At 45.4% G+C, this 19,991-nt stretch overlaps 2 protein-coding genes across 2 annotated transcripts in view; one reads left to right on the top strand and one right to left on the bottom strand.

The window, feature by feature from the left end:
- Positions 1-10,289: 10,289 nt before the first annotated feature.
- On the top strand, positions 10,290-12,001 carry MAP1LC3A (microtubule associated protein 1 light chain 3 alpha). The gene is made up of 5 exons (XM_036827466.1): positions 10,290-10,520; positions 10,844-10,899; positions 10,979-11,085; positions 11,391-11,560; positions 11,835-12,001. Exons 1-4 carry the CDS (start codon positions 10,481-10,483, stop codon positions 11,551-11,553), a joined length of 366 nt encoding a protein of 121 aa, XP_036683361.1. The 5' UTR covers positions 10,290-10,480; the 3' UTR covers positions 11,554-11,560; positions 11,835-12,001.
- A 190-nt stretch (positions 12,002-12,191) lies between these two features.
- Positions 12,192-19,991, bottom strand: part of PIGU (phosphatidylinositol glycan anchor biosynthesis class U) — a 107,409-nt gene continuing 99,609 nt past the window's right edge. Inside the window, exon 12 of the mRNA XM_036826433.1 lies at positions 12,192-12,625. Coding sequence (XP_036682328.1) covers positions 12,512-12,625 — 114 coding nt within the window. The 3' untranslated portion in view covers positions 12,192-12,511. The remainder of the gene's footprint in view (positions 12,626-19,991) is intronic.

The raw sequence follows: 19,991 nt of genomic DNA, 5'->3' as shown, positions 1-19,991 counted from the left end.
GTACTTAAAAGTAGCAAGTGTACAGGAATAAAATAACTACTAAGGTTAGAAACTGACGTTGTCCTGGGTGGGAGGGAAGGGCATGGCTTCTGGGTTTCAGAAGTATATTTGCCAAAAGAGCAGGGTGTTTCCGCTCCCAACATTATGAAAAAATAAAATTTTTTTTTGGCCCCACTGCTTGGCATGCGGGATCCTAGTTCCCCGACCAGGGATCAAACCCATGACCCTTGCAGTGGAAGCGCAGAGTCTCAACCACGGAACCACCAGGGAAGTCCCGAAAATTTTTAAACATACAGAGAAGTTGAAATAATTTTATATTCTCCATTTAATTCTGTAATTGCTACAATAACATTTTGCTGTATTTATCACATAAGTATCCATTCCTCCATCCATCCAATTTTTGGATGCATTTCAAAGTACAGTTGCAGACGGTACACACTCCTAAACACTTCAACATGCGTATCATTAGTTTACCTTTTTTTGGGGAGTGGGTAAGATTTGCATACAGTGAAATGCACTAAGTTTACCACTTAAGTAACAAACGCTTACACCTGTCAACCCAACCCCCCTTTCAAGATCACATCAGCCCAGAAAGCGCTCTCCTGCTGCTCCCCAGCCAGTCTCCACCTCCATTCACCAGAGGCAACCCCTCTCTGATTCCCTTCAGGTGTGATATATTGCTGGGGTCCCTGAGCAGGGGACCTGCAGTTCAGGTAATGGTTTCCTCCCAGGGAAAATGCTGCAGCTGTCCTCTCCCTTCACCATTTATTCCTCCACTTCAGTACTTGCCACTGTTCTGGAATTCTGATGTTTCTCTGTGAGCTGGTATTGCCTTTCTCCAAAAATGTGTTCTAAAAACACTCCAGGAATTATAGGCTTTCTCCCTTTTCATATATTTGACTCTCAAACCAACTGCACTTTTTTATATTTTTTCATTGAGAACCCTAAACCATCTTTCCACACCAAATCCAGGTTCTGGTGAATTACCAGAAAAAAAAAAGAAAAAGAAGTGGAGATCTCATAAATTTGATCACTGCAGCAGGTAGAAATCATTAAATTGCCAAGCACATCAAATTGGTTGATGCAATCCAGTGTCAGTGAACTTAAACTGATCATATTCAATCAAGAAAGAAAATAACACAAACACATTCAAAGTGCTGGTCCTACCATTGTGTTAAACAAGCTCAGTTGGATCAAAGGGCAACTTTATTTGGGTCTCCCACTGTCTTTAACTTTATTCTCTGGGGCTTGCTCTTCCTCTGCCCCTGGATGGCATGTAGGGCAAGTCCCAGGCTTCTCCCATCGGTAGATGACGCGTCAGTCCAGTGTAACAAAACTTTTGAACGGTGTTTGGAGATAGAAGCCACCCCTTCCCCAGGCTGGGCCCGCTGCCACTCTTGCCCCTGGCAGTGGAGGGGCAGCAAGTGCTTGGCTGTGGCCTTTTCCCCCCCCGCCTTGTGCTGCCCATGTTGCTAAGAGGGGAGTGCGATGAGGGGAGGAAAGTTCATACTTCTTCAATACTGTTGTGAACTGGCTTCTTCCTCTCGGAGCCTGGTGCATGTTCAAAGCTGACACTTGTGCTTCTGGTACATTTTACACGGGTTTTCAAAAACCTGCCCCTTGTCCCCCCCCAACCCCGTTACCTTATGTTGTGCATCCCCAACCTTCCATTCCCTTACTTTGGGTGACGTGCTCGCTCTGGCTGGCCCCTTGTAACTTTCCTTTTGGCTCCTGGTTCTCAGGGTCCCTCTCTACGCACTCCCTCTCTATTGATTCAAGGTGAAGCAGAATCACCCTACCACCTCCCTCCATGGATGGTGAGACTCAAGTACATCCACAGCTTCTAAAAATTGTCCTCTAACTTCTAGCACTTTTATAGGCTAAAGATGAGGCAGAAGTGTGAATTCACTTTGAGACACCTTGTTTTTCAGTCCTGCATTGGTCCTGTTCCTCTCCTGGCATATGGCAAGTGTTGCCTTGGGGTCTCAGCAGAAACTGAGAGGAAAGTAATTACAGTTTAACATCCTCCTTCACAAGAAATATGTTGTTAAAGACTTGCCTAAAGGCGTGGTGGAATAGGGAATTTCATCATTTTTAATTATCTGGGTTTAAGCACTTTTGACATGCAAGACTGTTGTTTGACTTTCAGGTATTGGGTTTTCATATATATTTAGGAAAAACATCATGAGCAAAAGTAGCAGACTGCCTGTAACTTGTTCTTATTTTGCAATCTTCCTTTGCAAAAGAGTGCTTTGTTTATTCATTCAGTTATTTAGTGAATGCCTGTTATGCCCAAGGTCCCAGTCTAGACATAAAGGAGATGGTGGCAAGAGCTTATTTCTAGTGAAGATGAGATGACCAATTGAAAAAACAAAAACCAAACTATGCTTGGGCCCCACCCTAGACCAATTAAATCATAATCCCTGAGAGTAAGCTCTGGACATCATCAGTTTGTAAAAGCTCCCTGGACATACAGCTAGGGTTGAGAACCACTGGCATAGTCCTTCATGCCCTGGTTAAGAGTACAGGAGGCTATAACAAAAATATCATTAGAAGATAAGAACTTTTGAAAGATAAAAAATGTGAAGGGAATAAGTGCAACAGAAGAGTTGCAAGATAAAGTTGAGAAAATCTCCCAAAAGGTGCGAAAAAAGAAAATGGAAAAGAAAAGTTTAGAAGATTAAAGTCCAGGATATTCAACATCTGATTAACAGGAGTTCCAGAAAGAGAAAGTGGGGTGGAAAATTATCAACAAGAGACTATAAGAATATTTTCTAGAAGTAAGGACATAAGTTTCCACATTGAAAGATCTGAGTGTCTAGAGCAGTTAATTTTAAAAAGACCCATGCCAGGCCTCATCATCATGAAATCTCAGAACACTATGGACAGATATGATCCAGAGAGAGAAAAAAGAAAAACAGGGTACAAAGGATTAGAAATCACAACAGCACTGGACATCCCAACAGCATCATTAGAAACTAGAAGAGAATGCCCTCAAAAATCCTGATTAAAAATAATTTACAACCTAGAGTTCCATACCCAGCCAAACTATTAGCCAAGTGTAAGAATAAGGTAAATATTTTTGGACAATAGAAGGTCATGTGTATTTATCTGCCATGCGCCGTTTCTCAGGGAGCTACCAAAGAATGTACATCAAAATAAGGGAGTGAAGGAAAGAGTGTAAAGCAGGGTATCCAGGCAATTTGAGGCTCCAACACGAGAGAAAGTCAAAAGGGTTATGTCAGGATGGTGGTGAAGGGTGCTGGGTAGTAAACCTAGAAAGAAATGCTGAATGGGGTAGGAGGTTGTTTCCAAGAAGGAAACAAAACTGATAGGTCATCTCAGGTTTTTGAACACATTCAGAGGAGATTTTGAGCTTGAGTTTTCAGAGAAGTTTGAGAAGCCTAAACATTCTTTGTTCAGGAGGCCTGAAAGGAAAGTCAAGGGCAGGAGGTGGGGATTTGGGAGTCACTGTCTTGTTGGAGGCACTAATGGGTGTGAACGTGGACATGACCAGGATGACATGAGAGGGCTGAGGAAAGCTGAGGGCCAAGGCAGGGTGAGAACGCTGAGGAACAGCTGGAGGCTGGAAAGGCCAAGGGGAGGCAACCTCACCAGGTGACCAGCCAGCTCTAAGGGCCAGCGTCTGGGGAGGGCAGGGGCTAAGGACACAGCAGGAGGGGAAGGGGGTGGCAACCCTGGCCCTGTCATTCAGGGAGGTGGGGTGAGAACTGAGCACTCCCTTGGCTAGAGAGAGAGAAGGGGACCAAGGGAGTGAGGCCCAGAGGAAGGAAAGGCCAGGTCCAAGGTCCCATGTGGGAAGTGAGGTTGGTGGTCATGGCCTACACTTGTTGTCTTCTAAGAGTTTTCTGGTTTCAGGTTTTACATTCAAGTCTTTAATCTATTTTGAGTTGATTTTTGTGTATAGTGTAAGACAGTGGTCCAGTGTCATTCTTTTGCATGTGGCTGTCCAGTTTTCCCATGAAGAGACTGTTCTTTCTCCATTGTGTATTCTTGGCTTCTTTGTAGGTAAATTGACCAGATATGCATGGGTTTATTTCTGGGCTCTCTATTCTGTTCCACTGATCTATGTGTCTGTTTTTATGTGAATACAATATTGTTTTATAATAGCTTTGTAATGTAGTTTGAAATCAGGGAGTGTAATGCCTCCAGCTTTGTTCTTCTTTCTCAAGACTCCTTTGGCTATTCAGGGTCTTTTGTGATTCCATACAAATCTTATTTTATTTTTTACTATTTTTTTAAAATAAATTTATTTATTTATTTTTGGCTGCATAGGGTCTTTGTTGCTGTGCACGGGCTTTCTCTAGTTGTGGCGAGTGGGGGCTACTCTTCCTTGCAGTGCGTGGGCTTCTCATTGCAGTGGCTTCTCTTGTTGCGGAGCACAGGCTCTAGGAGCACGGGCTTCAGTAGTTGTGGCACATGGGCTCAGTAGTTGTGGTGCACGGACTTAGTTGCTCCACAGCATGTGGGATCGTCCAAGACCAGGGCTCGAACCTGTGTCCCCTGCATTGATAGGAGGATTCTTAACCACTGCGCCACCAGGGAAGCCCCCCCATACAAATTTTACAATTGTTTGTTCTATTTCTGTGAAAAAGGGCATTGGAATTTTAATAGGGCTTGCACTGAACCTGTAGATTGCTTTGGGTAGTATGGACATTTTAACAATATTAATTCTTCCAATCCAAATGAGCACAGAATATCTTTCCATTTATTTATGTCTATTTCAGTTTTTTTCATTAGTGTCTTCTAATTTTCAGTGTGCAGATCTTTCACCTCCTTAGTTAAATTTATTCCTAGGTAATTCATTCTTTTTGATGCAATTTTAAATGGAATTGTTTTCTTAATTTCTCTTTCTCATAATTTGTTATTAGTGTATAGGAATGCAACAGATTTTTGTATATTGATTTTGTATCCTGCAACTTTACTGAATTTGTTTATTAGTTCTAACAGTTTTTTTGGTGAAGTCTTTAGTGTTTTCTATGTATAATATGATGTCATCTGCAAATAGTGACAGTTTTACTTCTTCCTTTCCAATTTTGGATATCTTTTATTTCTTTTTCTTGTCGAATTGCTCTGGCTATGACTTCCAATACTATGTTGAATAAATGTGATGAGAGTGGAAATCCTTGCCTTGTTCCTGATGTTAGAGGAAAAGCTTTCAGCTTTGAGTATGATGTTAGCTATGGGCTTGTCATATATGGCCTTTATTATGTTGAGATACCGTCCCTCTGTACCCACTTTGTTGAGATTTTTTATCATCAACAAATGTTGAATTGCAACTTACTGAAATGCATCAAAAAGATAAAACAGATGCATGGACAGATTGACAGATAGTGATAATGCAAATATAGCAAGTGTTAAGTGTAGAATGTAACTGGTAGGTATATGGGTGGTCATTAAACAATGATTTCAAGTGTTCTATTCGCTTGAAAGTTTTCATCACAAAATGTTTAGGAAAAGCATATACCATATTAGAATGTGATAACTGCTCTGTCAAAAAAATTCAGCAAGGTGTTGGGAGGGAGGATAGAGAGTGACTGGGGTGGAGGCTGCAGTATTAAATAAGATCATTCAGGAAGGCCTCCCTGAGGAGACCTTGGAAATTAGAGAGTGAGCCACAAAGAGATCTTGGGGAAGAATGCTCCAGGAAAAGGGACCAGTAAGTACAGAAATGCTCTGGGGCACACGTGTGTCTGGGATTCCCGGAATAGTGATAGCAAGGAGGCCAGTGTAGTTGAAGCCAAGGGGGCAAGGGTGAGGTAGATAAGCCCAGAGGAGCAGCAGGAAGGCAGATCCTGCAGGCCTCATGGCATACTGTTCAGCCTTTGACTTTTACTTTGAGTGGCGTGAAGGAATAGCATGATCCAACACCTGTGTGCACAGGAGGACTCTTGTCAGTGTAGTGAGACCAGGCTCAAGTGGGCAAAGCCAAAGCAAGGAGACCAGGGAGGAAACGATGGCAGTAGACAGACAAGAGATGATGGTGGCTCTGACTTGAGTGGCAGGAGTGGAAGTGGTGAGAGGTGGTCAGATTCTGGAGATATTTTGAATGTGGAGCCAAGAGGATTTGGGCCTGGAGAATGTGTGGGGCTGTGGGAAAGAAAGGAGTCAAAGATGACAGATGCGGAGAGGGAGGGTTACAATCAGAGTCCATTTTAGGGGAAGATCATGGGTTCATTTTGGGGAGGTCAAGTTTGAGATGTCTGCTAGACTTCCAAGTAGAGACATAGAGTAGGCCAGCCCTTTGGATTCAGGGAAGATGGAGGAGAGGAGGAAGAAGTGAGCAGAGTAACCAGAGGACTGGTGGAGGGAGTGTCAGCCCTGCTGACTGGTCAGGTAAGAGAAAGATGGAGCACAGACCTTGGGATTTGGGGGATGGGCCTATCCCCAAAGGCTTAGGCTGACAAAAGAAAGGTGTAAGCACTTCCTCAAGGCCATGGCCAACCTAGTTCTTTCAGCTGCTCTTAATGACTCTGATCACAATCTCCTGCAACTTTGTGTATGTGAGATGTGTCCACTTTGACACACACAGCTCCGGATCAAGAGTCAGCAAACTAAAGCCCTCAGGCCAAATTTGTCTGTTTCAGCAAATAAAGTATTATTAGGACACAGCCTTGCCCATTCAGATTGTCTAGGCCTGCTTCCACACTCCAGCAGAACTGAGTAGTTGCCAGAGACCATATGGCCTGCAAAGCTGAAAATATTTACTGTCTGTACTTTTAAAGGAAAGTTTGCTGACCCCTTCTCTCCCTCTTTCACTACAGGAATGTCCTGTTGTTCTGTTACACAAGATATTTAATAGGACATTTAGGTGGCTCCCAATTTTTTTTTTTGTTATTTTGAAAATGTTCCAATAAACATACTTAACTGTATTTCTTTGGGCTCATGTGCACACCCGCAAGTTTAATTCCTGGTTTGAAGGATATGAGCATTTCAGTTTTGGTAGATTTTGTCAAATTGCTCCCTAATGTAGCTGAAATGATTTACACTCCCATCAGCAGTGTAAAGAGTTCTCATTTTCCCATATTACCCTAAAACTTAGTATTGTGTGTTGTTAGACTTTATTAGTTAGCAATCTCTTATTGTTCGTAGATTCCTTTGGGTTTTCTGGCTGTGAATGATAGTTTTGCTCCTTTCTTTTCCTTGTCTTGGTACTCTGGCTGGCCCCTCCATGCAATATTTGCATTTTGTTCAATAATACAATTAAAAATTCTGTTCTTGGCTCTAAAGGGAATAATGCTTAACATTTATCATATAGTATGGTGTTCTACCATTAAGTATAATGTTTGATGCATGTTTGGTTTTTTTTTTATTATTATTATTTTGAGAGAACTCAACTAAAAAGCTATCTGGACTACTTTTTGTTTTTTGTATATGGCTACTCAGTTTGTCTATTTCTTTTTTAATTAGTCTTGGCAAATTATCTTTTACTAGAAAATTGTCCACTTCATCTAAGTTTTTAGTGTACTGGCGTAAAGTTTATAATCTTATTTTTGTCATTTCTGCTATATCTGTAGTTATATCCCTTTTGCACATTAATGTTTATTTTATTGGTCTTTTCAAAGATCCAGCTTTGTTTTGTGGTACATACTAGTGCTTTTGTTTTCTATTTAATCAATTTCTGCTCTTCATTATTATCTTCCTTCCACTTTCTTTGGGTTTACACTTACTCCATTCTGAAATTCTTTGACATTCTGCTCATAAATTCTCCATATTTCTTCTTACCTAATACCACTGATAAGGTTACAAATCTTGTAAATTCTGCTTTAGTCCCCCCACCCCCCAAACTGGAGTTTTTATATGTATTCTCATTTTTAGTTTGACCTAAATAGTTTTCATTTCCATATGACTTCATCTTTGAGTAAAGAGTTTTCTACAAGTGTTTTTTTTAATTCTTTAAAAAAAAATTTTTTTTAGTGTGTTTCAGTTTTTTTTGTAAATGTATTTATTTATTGGCTGCGTTGGGTCTTCGTTGCTGCACTCAGGCTTTCTCTAGTTGCGGTGAACGGGGGTTACTCTTCGTTGCGGTGCATGGGCTTCTCTTGCGGAGCACGGGCTCTAGGCGCGCGGGCTCAGTAATTGCGGCTCGCAGGCTCTAGAGCACAGGCTCAGTAGTTGTGGCACACGGGCTTAGTTGCTCCGCGGTATGCAGGATCTTCCTGGACCAGGGCTCGAACCTGTGTCCCCTGGATTGGCAGGCGGATTCTTAACCACTGCACCACCAGGGAAGTCCCTAGAAGTGTTTTTAAATATCGAAAGATTTGGAGTTTATTCAGCTCTTGCTTGTGGTCAGAGAACACAGTCTGTATGAAATTAATTATCTGATTATCTGTTGAGATTTGTCTTGGGGCCTGGCCTACTCTATGTCTCTGCTTGGAAGCTAGCAGACATCTCAAACTTGACCTCCCCAAAATTAACCCATGATCTTCCCCTAAAATGTATTCTGTAATTTTCCCTGTCCCCATCTGTTGTCTTTGACTCCTTTGTTTCCCACATTCCCCACAGGTCATTTTTTATAAATGTTTCTTGTGTGCCTGAAAGTAACATATTGGGTTCAGGGTTCTACCAGGGTCAATTGATTAGAATTATTAATGGTATTAAAATCTTCTATATCCTTTTTTTGGCTGTTTGGTCTATCAGTTACTGAAAAAGTTTTTAAATCTCCCACTGTGATGAAGGACTTGGCAATTTCTCCTTGTATCCTGTCACTTTTGCTTCATACACTTTCAGCCTTTTTTTTTAACCTCTAACATACAAGTTCAAAATTGTTATATCTTCTTAGAAAATTGTTCTTTTCATCATTTTGTGTTGACCCTCTTTATCACTAATAATGTCTCTAGCCTTAAAGCCTATTTTGTCTGATTTTGCTATGGGTATATCTTTTGGTTAGTTTTTCTCTAGTATACACTTTTTTTTCCAACTCTTTACTTTTGGTGCCCTTAGGTTTTAAATGTCCTCTTGTAAACAGCATAGACCTGCATTTTATTTTTCTTGGCCAATCTGTTCATCTCTATTTTAATAGATGAATGTAAAACATTTTCTACCTCTGGTTTTGTACCATTTATGTACCATTCTTTTCACTTTGCTTCCTTTTTCTCCTTTTCTACCTTCAATTATATTTTAATACCCTCTACTAAACTTTTCTCTTTTGTGCATTGGCAGTTAAACCTTCTGTTCTTTTAGTGATCTCTCTGAAGTGTTTGAAATACATACTTGACTTTACAAAGCCAGATAATTACCAATTATCTTTATTCTCCTCCTCTCAAATAAATGAAGCTTCTTAGAACACTTAAACTCTGATTACCCTCTCCAGTCCTGTTATTGTGTCCTGTGCTCCTTGCTCTGTACTCCACAAACTAATCGTTTTTCTGTCTAATTTCTTCTCTTTAGAGTTCTGAAAATTCACTACAAAGTGTCTGGATGAGATTTTATTTTTATTTATTCGGTTCTGGATTTTAAGTGAGGATCCTGGTCTTTAATCAATTGTGGAAGTTCTTCAGGAACTGCCTCTCCCACATTCTTTTCTCTCCTTCTGGAACGCTGATTGAACCTATTCTTCTCACCTTACCATTCCTGTCACTTCCTCTTTTATATGTTCCATCTGGCTTGTTTTCTGGCTAATGGCTTCCACTCTTTCATCCAGTTCAGTGATCTTCTCTTCTGCTGTATCTAATTGGCTTTCTTGCCTCATCCTTTGAGACTCGAATTTCGATAGCTCTATTTTTCAATTCTAGAAATTCCTTCTAAAACCTTTATGCTCCTTTTTAGTGTCTTGCTCCAAGTGTCTTCATGTTTTATCCCCGCCCCCACCCCGACCACCACCTTTTTCTTTCTCTAACCATGAGCTCCACGAAGGCGAGGACGTTTGGTTTAGTGTTGTCATCCCCAGTGCCTCCTACCGTTCCTGGAACGGAACAGACTGAGTGAGCGCTGTCAGATGACTTAGTGACAGTGGGAACAGAAGGATGCTGTGCTGCAGCCTGGCCCCCCGCTCTCCCCGCCGCCAGAGCTGCGAGCCTGCTCTCCCAACGGCCTCGCAGGCTTCCTAGTCTCCCCTCAGCCCGGACCTCAGGGAGAGGACCCCAGCCCACCGCACCCCGCCCAGCCCACCTCTGCGCAGGCCGTGACGTCACGGGACTGTGACGCGCCCTGGGAGCCCCCGCCCCTTCGCGGCGCTGGGCCGGGAATCCAAGCTCTCTGCGCCGTGACGTCACGGATCCGGGCGGGCGGACTTTGCGTCGGCCCAATGGGAGCGCCGCGCCGGCCTCCCCTTTAAGGAATGTTGTGACCTGACGTCAGCCGGGCGAGTTACCTCCCCGAGCCGCCGTCGCCGGGCTCAGCGCGAGCCTCGGAGCCCTTGAGCGCGAGGCGCGGAGCCCCCGGAGCCCCCGCACCGCAGCCACATCCCCGCGTCGCGCGCCCCAGAGCCCCGGCCTGCGCGCCCCGCCGGGCCGGCGCGATGCCCTCAGACCGGCCTTTCAAGCAGCGGCGGAGCTTTGGTGAGGCCCGGCGGGCGCTCTGCGAGCGCGGGGTGGGGGCGTGGGGGCTGGGGGGTGTTGACCGACCGACCCGACTGCCGCAGATGACGTCAGCTCCGTGACGTCAGGCTCGGCTGGAGCTGGACCCTCGGGATGGGAAGCAGGCTGGGGCCTGGGCCGGGGCCTCCGCCTCGCATCCCGGTCCTGTGCCCGGGCCTTAGGGCCCGACGGCTCCGGGGGCGGGGGCTTCGGGGAGGCGGGGTCGGGGCCGCCCCTCGGGCACTGGCGGGGCGGAACCGCGAGGAGGACCTCGGCCCGGCCTCATCCCCGACTGCTGTCTGCAGCCGACCGCTGTAAAGAGGTGCAGCAGATCCGCGAGCAGCACCCCAGCAAAATCCCGGTGAGTTCCACCGCCCCCTCCCATCCCCGCCCGGCCCAGGCCCCGCCTCGGGCTCACGCATCCCCCGCCCCGCTCCCAGGTAATCATCGAGCGCTACAAGGGTGAGAAGCAGCTGCCTGTCCTGGACAAGACCAAGTTCCTGGTCCCGGACCATGTCAACATGAGCGAGTTGGTCAAGATCATCCGGTGCGCGGGCAGCAGCTGTCAGAGGGGGATTGGGTCCAGCTGGGGTCAGGCAGGGGGCTGGGTCCTTCTGAGAAGGAAGGGGTGGGGGTGGGGCACGGGAACGGGTGCTGGGTCCCTGTTGTGGGGAGGTTGGGAAAGGTCAAGGTCAGGGCTGGGGTCAGTGTCCGGTCAGAGGTGAGAGCCTCTAGAAGGGCTTGGGATGGGTGTGAGGTGGAGGGTTAGGATCATTTTGGGGAGCGGGTCAGGGCTACACTCGCCCAACAGCCAGGCCCCTCACGGTTGGCTTGCCCTCCCGTCCACCTCAGGCGCCGCCTGCAGCTGAACCCCACGCAGGCCTTCTTCCTGCTGGTGAACCAGCACAGCATGGTGAGCGTGTCCACGCCCATCGCCGACATCTATGAGCAGGAGAAGGACGATGACGGCTTCCTCTACATGGTCTACGCCTCCCAGGAAACCTTCGGCTTCTGAGCCAGCAGTAGGGGGGGGTTGGCTTGGGAGTGGGGGGGCCCTGTCAGGCTCTGCCCAGGGAGCTCCTGGCACCTGAACTGAGCTGCCTCTGCCCCTGCCCCTGGTGGGCTGGGTGGGGATGCCACGTCCTAGCCAGGGGGCACCAACCGCACCTACCCTGCCCCTGGGTGGATCCTGGCCTAGTCATGTTAGGGTTGCCCCTCTGGGTGTTGGCTGGGATGGGGGAAGGTTGGGAGCAGCCCCTAGCACCCCTGCTCTGTGTGGTTTGTCTTTTTTTTTAGGCCCCTGCCTGTCTGCCCATCTGTCCCTCCCTGACCTGAGGTGCTGCCCATGCCTGGACCTGCCCACCCCTGAAGGACTGGCCCCTGGCTCACCCAGTCTTGACATGGTGTATGGATCTGTGGTTGTTGTTCCTCTGCAGAATAAAGATTGCTCAGGCCTGCCTGGCCCTTTGCCTCCAGCTGCTTGGGGAGTGGGGAGGGCTGCTCTACACCATTCTCAGCTGGCCGGTGCGCAGACCCATGTTCTGTGGACTCAGAGCTCATTCGGGAAACCCACGCCTGGGTGTAGTGCACCATGGTGATATTAGGGGCCAACCCCACCCCTTCCAGGAGTGCAGTGTGGTTCCAGGGTAGACGTTTTCATAACAAAAAACATTTATTCAGTAGCCACAACCTAACAAACCCTGCTCATCTGCTTCTTCCCCTTTCCTGCTTGGGAGGGGGGGCTCCTTGGTGTGCAGAGCCACAAAGTGGGGAGTCCAAGTGGAGATGCTCCTGGCTACTCCCCACAGGCCTTGCTGCCAGCCTTGGCTCCTCATTGGTACCAGATATTTGTGACCCTGGACTCAAACCTCATCTGCCCAGGACTTCCCTGCTGGCAACTCTGGTTAGAGGGCTTGGCCCAGCTTCTGGCCCTTTCACCCCTGAAGTCCGTGCAGCCCTGTGCCCAGCCAGGCCTACTTGAGCACAAGCATGGCCTCCGTGCCGTCCTTGGTGGTCAGGTAGAGACCATGTGTGAGGTAGTACTCCCGCCGTAGGAAGGCATAGAAGTAATCAGAGATGAGCAGGATCTGGGGGGAGAGAGATGTGAGAAGCTTCATGATACCTCTCCCTGAACTTTGCATCTCTGAGGGGCTAGGTGGGTGTTGGGGAGACCCTGCCCAGGGACCCTGCATCTCAGGGCCTACACCACCCTTCAAGGTCTCACTGGCACCTCAGAAGTTGCCCTACTGCCCTTCCTCCTCCTACCATGGTCTATACTTCCATCCCAAGCCCTGGCCTGTGAACTCCAGACTGGTGCTCCTCTGTCTCACCTCCTGGGTGCCCACTGGCCCTTCCACCCCAGCCAAGTCCCCTATCAAACCTGCTTCTCCCACTGGGAACCCATATCCCCCTTCTTCCATCCAGGTGTTCAGGCCACAGGATCAACAGACTTGTCTCCTCCCATACGCCAAGCCGCCAAGCCACCAAGCCTGTCAGTTCTATTTCTCCCTGTCCCCGCAGCTACCACCCTGGACAGAGCCACTGTCATCTGAACAACAGTGGTCTCCTCTCTGGGCTTCCTGATCTCAAACCTCCCACCCTAGCAGCAGCGGTTGCTTTTTAAGACAAATCTGGTCATGTTACTTCCCAGCTTAAGGTCCTCTAAAGGCTTCCCATGGCTCTTAGGGTGAAGATCAAACTCTCTGGGGCTCTAAGGCCTTGCACTTGGTCCCTGCCCGTGTACGTGCTTCAGCCTCTGCCGTGCTCCACCTCACTCAGCTCCAGCCACACTGGCCTGTTCCCTTCCAATGCAGGATCTTTCTTTGCTGTTTCCTCTGCCTGGAATGTTCTTCCCCTTTCATCTAGTAAACACCTGCTTGCCCTTCAGGCCTCAGGAAGGATCACTTCCACAGAGAAGCCCTCCCTCACACCCTAGATTGGTTCTTGGTCCCATTAACTTTTATCTGGTAGCACAAACTCGTCCAAATTGCAATTTTACATTCATCTGTGAGACTGCCTGATGACTGTGGCTCCTCCGCTGGCCTGGGCAGGGTCCCTGAGTGATTCTGCCACCATGGTGTCTGTGCCCAGCTTGGTCTGTCTTTTCTGTCTGGGCCTCAGAATAGAAAGGGCCCTAGCAGCTCAGCCCACCATCCCCCTCACTGAGGCCCAGAGGGGAACGGGGACTTGCCAAGGTCCCCCAAACACTGGGCCCGCAGTCTTACAATTCCATTCATCCCAAGCTCCCAGGACCTCCAGTGCCTGGAACAGGAGGGCCAGGTCCCAGCCCTGCAGAAGGATGCGGGGAGAGGGGTTCACCACTGCAGATACCACCAGTTCTCAGGCGCTTACAAGCCTCTCAGATTATCATCACCAATCACCTTGGCACAGATGGGGCGACGTAAGCCCAGAGCTGGGGGAGCACCTGGCTAGGGCCTTACAGCAAGACAGAGGTTGAGCCTGGCATCTCAGCCTCTGACCCCCAGACCCCTGTTCTGGGAAGCCTCTCTCACACTGTGCAGGAAAGAGAGCAAACCCACACCATGGCCTCAGGACAAGGACCTGCCATTCTGCCACCACAGGAATCCATCTGGAAGGCTGATGGTTCCCACCTTACAGATGAGGAAATTGAAGCACAAAGGGTTCAACAGTTGGCCTAAGGCTATACTGGGAGAGCTGGACTAGTGGCTATAACCCTGCAAGGCAATGTACCTGGGGCCCAGTGTGCTAAGGGCCCAGAACTCTGCCACTGAGGGTGTCAGAGCAGAGAGCCCAGGGAGCCCCTGAAGCCTTGCGCCGCAGCTGCCCATGGGGCGTAGTTACCACAGCAAAGGCTGCCCTCACCTGCTGCAGCCCCTTTCTCACCCAGGCCCAAGGTGTCAAGTCTGAGGAGGCGGAGCCTGGAGCTGCTGGGGGTTGATCCCCGAGCCAGGTCAGATGAGGGGTAGATGCAAAGTCACAGTTCACAACAAAACAACTCCAATGTCACACACGATCAGCTGGTCAAATAGGAAGTCAAAACACTAGGTTATTAGTTTGAACCATATGAAACTGCCAATTTTGCAGATCAAAAACGGTTGAGTACTGACAATTTCACATGGTTCGACTTAATATAAAATGGAAAAAAAATCAAGAAATAGTAGAGTAAGTATACAATCTAGACGCACCAGAACAAATAACTATAGGACCTTAGGGAGCTATTCTTTTTCCTTGTAAGCCTTAACTTGGTAAATTATGTATACATGTTATGTTGATAAAAATAAAAATCCAATTAAAAACAATCAGCCGATAAATGATTGAATAAGTAAATAAATAAACAAGGGAGAATTCCTTTTGGAATCCTAACAAAAGAGTTCCAAATAATATATGTAGAGACTCTCCCCTTGGGAGGTGGAGCTTAATTCTTGCCCACTCCCCACTCCTTGCCCCCGAGGGTAGGCTAGACTTCGTGACTCACTTCCAAAGAACAGGGAAAGAGAAAATAGTAACTGTGCACTGGAGAAGCCTGGCAAACACTATCTTAACCAAATGATGAAGGGTAAACGGCATGAAGCGTGGCTAGTGTGTACTGCCTGAGCATTCCAAAAACCTAAAACGCGGCCTCATGATGAGAAAAGCATCAGACAAACCCAGAGGGGACACTCTACAGGATACCTGGCCACTGTTCCCCAAGACTGTCCACGTCACGAGAAATAAGGAAAGACAGAGTGTGAGCAGAGGACATGGGGGAGACGTGGCAACTAAGTGTAATGTGGTACCTGGGACTGGATCCTGGGAGAAAAAGAAGACAGTACAGGGAAAACTGGTGAAATCCACATCAAATCTGGAGTTTACTTAGTAGTAATGTACCAGGGTCAGTTTCTTGGTTTTGACAAACATACCATGGTAATATAAGATGTTAAAAATGTGGGAAACTGGGTGGGGGGCATATGAGAACTCTCTGTACTATCTAAAATTATTCCAAAATTTAAAAGTTTATTTTAAAAAGCAACATACTACTGTTATATGCAACAACATGAATGAGCCTCAAAAATATCTTGCTGAGTGAAAGAAGGCTTCAGGAAATATGCATTAAGATTTGTGTTTTTCCATTAATAAAGGAAATTGAAGATGATGTAAAGAAATGGAAAGATATCCCATGTTCCTGGATTGGAATAATTAAAATTGTTAAAATGGCCATACTACCCAAAGCAATCTACAGATTTAATGTGATCCCTATCAAATTACCCATAACATATTTCAAAGAACTAGAAGAAATAATCCTAAAATTTATATGGAACCATAAAAGACCCAGAATTGCCAAAGCAATCCTGAGGAAAAAGAACAAAGCAGGAAGCATAACTCTCTCAGACTTCAGATAACACTACAAAGCTACAGTAATCAAAACGGCATGATATTGGCACAAAAAAAGACATATGAATCAATGGAACAGAATAGAGAGCCCAGAAATAAATCCACACACCTATGGTCAATTAACCTTTGACAAAGGAGACAAGTATATACAATGGGAAAAAGACAGTCTCTTCAGCAAGGGGTGTTGGGAAAGTTGGACAGCTGCATGAAATCAAAAGTTAGAACACACCCTCACACCACACACAAAAATAAACTCAAAATAGCTTAAAGACTTAAACATAAGACATGACACCATAAAACTCCTAGAAGAGAACACAGGCAAAACATTCTCTGACATAAATTGTTTTCTTAGGTCAGTCTCCCAAAGCAATAAAAATAAAATCAAAAATAAACAAAGGGACCTAATCAAACTTACAAGCTTTTGCACAGCAGAGGAAACCATAAACAAAATGAAAAGACAAGCTACAGAATGGGAGAAAATATTTGCAAATGATGTGACCGACAAGGGCTTAATTTCCAAAATATACAAACAGCTCATAGGACTCAACAACACAAAAACAAACAACCCAATTGAAAAATGGGCAGAAGAACTAAATAGACATTTCTCCAAAGAAGACATACAGATGGCCAAAAGGCACATGAAAAGATGCTCAACATCGCTAATTATTAGAGAAATGCAAATCAAAACTACAATGAGGGGCCTCCCCGGTGGCGCAGTGGTTGAGAATCTGCCTGCTAAGGCAGGGGACGTGGGTTCGAGCCCTGGTCTGGGAGGATCCCACGTGCCGCAGAGCAGCTAGGCCCGTGAGCCACAACTACTGAGCCTGCGCATCTGGAGCCTGTGCTCTGCAACGAGAGGCCTCGACAGTGAGAGGCCTGCGCACCGTGATGAAGAGTGGTCCCCACTCACCGCAACTAGAGAAAGCCCTCGCACAGAAACGAAGACCCAACACAGCCAAAAATAAATAAATTAAATAAATAAATTTATTAAAAAAAAAACAAAAAAACAAGATCCATAGGTGATGCATCTGAACATGAAAATTTGAAAAAAAAAAACAAAAAACTACAATGAGGTATCACCTCACACTGGTCAGAATGGCCATCATTAAAAAGTCTACAAAAAAAAAAAAAAGTCTACAGAGAAGAAAAAGAAATAAAAGGAATCCAAATCAGATAAGAAGAAGAAAAACTGTCACTGTTTGCAGATGACATGATACTATACATAGAGAATCCTAAAGATGCTACCAGAAAACAACTAGAGCTCATCAATGAATTTGGTAAAGTAGCAGGATACAAAATTAATGCACAGAAATCTCTTGCATTCCTATACACTAACGATGAAAAAGCTGAAAGAGAAATGGAAACACTCCCATTTACCATTGCAACAAAAAGAATAAAATACCTAGGAATAACCTTCCTAAGGAAACAAAAGACCTGTATGCAGAAAACTATAAGACACTGATGAAAGAAATTAAAGATGATACAAACAGATGGAGAGATATACCATGTTCTTGGATTGGAAGAATCAACATTGTGAAAATGACTATACTACCCAAAGCAATCTACAGATTCAATGCAATCCCTATCAAACTACCAATGGCATTTTTCACAGAACTAGAACAAAAAATTTCACAATTTGTATGGAAACACAAAAGACCCCAAATAGCCAAAGCAATCTTGAGAAAGAAAAACGGAGCTGGAGGAATCAGGCTCCCTGACTTCAGACTATACTACAAAGCTACAGTAATCAAGACAATACGGTACTGGCACGAAAACAGAAGCATAAATCAATGGAACAAGATAGAAAGTCCAGAAATAAACCCACGCACCTATGGTCAACTAATCTATGACAAAGGAGGCAAGAATATACAATGGAGAAAAGACAGCCTCTTCAATAAGTGGTGCTGGGAAAACTGGACAGCTACATGTAAAAGAATGAAATTAGAACACTTCCTAACACCATACACAAAAATAAACTCAAAATGGATTAAAGACCTGAATGTAAGGCCAGACACTATAAAACTCTTAGAGGAAAACATAGGCAGAACACTCTATGACATAAATCACAGCTAGATCCTTTTTGACCCCCCTCCTAGAGAAATGGAAATAAAAAACAAAAATAAACAAATGGGACCTAATGAAACTTAAAAGCTTTTGCACAGCAAAGGAAACCAGAAACAAGATGAAAAGACAACCCTCAGAATGGGAGAAAATATTTGCAAACGAAGCAACTGACAAAGGATTAATCTCCAAAATATACAAGCAGCTCATGCAGCTCAATTATCAAAAAAAACAAACAACCCAATCCAAAAATGGGCAGAAGACCTAAATAGACATTTCTCGAAAGAAGACATACAGATGGCCAACAAACACATGAAAGGATGCTCAACATTGCTAATCATTAGAGAAATGCAAATCAAAACCACAACGAGGTATCACCTCATACTGGTCAGAATGGCCATCATCAAAAAATCTACAATCAATAAATGCTGGAGGGCTTCCCTGGTGGCGCAGTGGTTGAGAGTCTGCCTGCCAATGCAGGGGACATGGGTTCGAGCCCTGGTCTGGGAAGATCCCACATGCCGCGGAGCGACTAGGCCCGTGAGCCACAATTGCTGAGCCTGCGCGTCTGGAGCCTGTGCTCCGCAACAAGAGAGGCTGTGATAGTGAGAGGCCCGTGCACCGCGATGAAGAGTGGCCCCCACTTGCCGCAACTAGAGGAAGCCCTCGCGCAGAAACGAAGACCCAACACAGCCATAAATAAATAAATAAATAAATAAATAAATAAATAAATAAAAATAAATAAATAAATAAATAAATGCTGGAGAGGGTGTGGAGAAAAGGGAACCCTCTTGCACTGTTGGTGGGAATGTAAATTGATACAGCCACTGTGGAGAACAGTATGGAGGTTCCTTAAAAAACTAAAAATAGAACTACCATATGACCCAGCAATCCCACTACTGGGCATATACCCTGAGAAAACCATAATTCCAAAAGAGACATGTACCACAATGTTCATTGCAGCTCTACTTACGATAGCCAGGACATGGAAGCAACCTAAGTGTCCATCAACAGATGAATGGATAAAGAAGATGTGGCACATATATACAATGGAATATTACTCAGCCATAAAAAGACATGAAATCGAGTTATTTAGAGTGAGGTGGATGGACCTAGAGTCTGTCATACAGAGTGAAGTAAGTCAGAAAGAGAAAAACAAATACCGTATGCTAACACATATATATGGAATCTAAAAAAAAAAATCGTCATGAAGAACCTAGAGGCAGGACGGGAATAAAGACGCAGACCTACTAGAGAATGGACTTGAGGACACAGGGAGGGGGAAGGGTAAGCTGGGACAAAGTGAGAGAGTGGCACTGACATATATACACTACCAAATGTAAAATAGATAGCTAGTGGGAAGCACCGCATAGCACAGGGAGATCAGCTCGGTGTTTGTGACCACCTAGAGGAGTGGGATAGGGAGGGAGATGCAAGAGGGAAGAGATATGGGGATATATGTATATGTATAGCTGATTCACTTTGTTATAAAGCAGAAACTAACACACCATTGTAAAGCAATTATACTCCAATAAAGATGTTAAAAAAAAAAAAGAATCCATCTGCCAGTGCAGGGGACACAGGTTTGAGCCCTGGTCCAGGAAGATCCCACATGCCGCAGAGCAAATAAACCCATGTGCCACAACTACTGAGCCTGTGCTCTAGAGCCCACGAACCACAACTACTGAGCCTGAGTGCCACAACTACTGGAGCCCACGTGCCTAGAGTCCATGCTCTGTAACAAGAGAAGCCACCGCAATGAGAAGCCCATGCACTGCAACGAAGAGTAGCCCCCGCTCACCGCAACTAGAGAAAGCCTGCACACAGCAACAAAGACCCAACGCAGCCAAAAATAAATAAATAAATAAATTTATAAAAGAAAAAGAGAAAAAGAGAGAACAGATCTGTTATCAGAACAGTGGATCACTGGAGTTAAGAGCAGTGATTGCCATATGGGAAGTACTACCAAATAAATGCTTACTATATCTCCCAAGCTCCTTTGCAATTAGTGAGTAAGTTTTGGCCAGTGGAGTCTAAGCA

Source organism: Balaenoptera musculus, chromosome 15, assembly GCF_009873245.2.
Source record: "Balaenoptera musculus isolate JJ_BM4_2016_0621 chromosome 15, mBalMus1.pri.v3, whole genome shotgun sequence".
NCBI lineage: Eukaryota > Metazoa > Chordata > Mammalia > Artiodactyla > Balaenopteridae > Balaenoptera > Balaenoptera musculus.
This window is presented reverse-complemented; position numbering and strand designations above follow the sequence as displayed.

Excerpts from the sequence above, each read along its gene's own strand:
- MAP1LC3A (XM_036827466.1), top strand. The coding sequence starts at position 10,481 with ATGCCCTCAGACCGGCCTTTCAAGCAGCGGCGGAGCTTTG. Across the intron at positions 10,900-10,978 it reads AGCACCCCAGCAAAATCCCG|GTAATCATCGAGCGCTACAA; the intron begins GTGAGTTCCACC and ends CCCCGCTCCCAG. Across the intron at positions 11,086-11,390 it reads GAGTTGGTCAAGATCATCCG|GCGCCGCCTGCAGCTGAACC; the intron begins GTGCGCGGGCAG and ends CGTCCACCTCAG.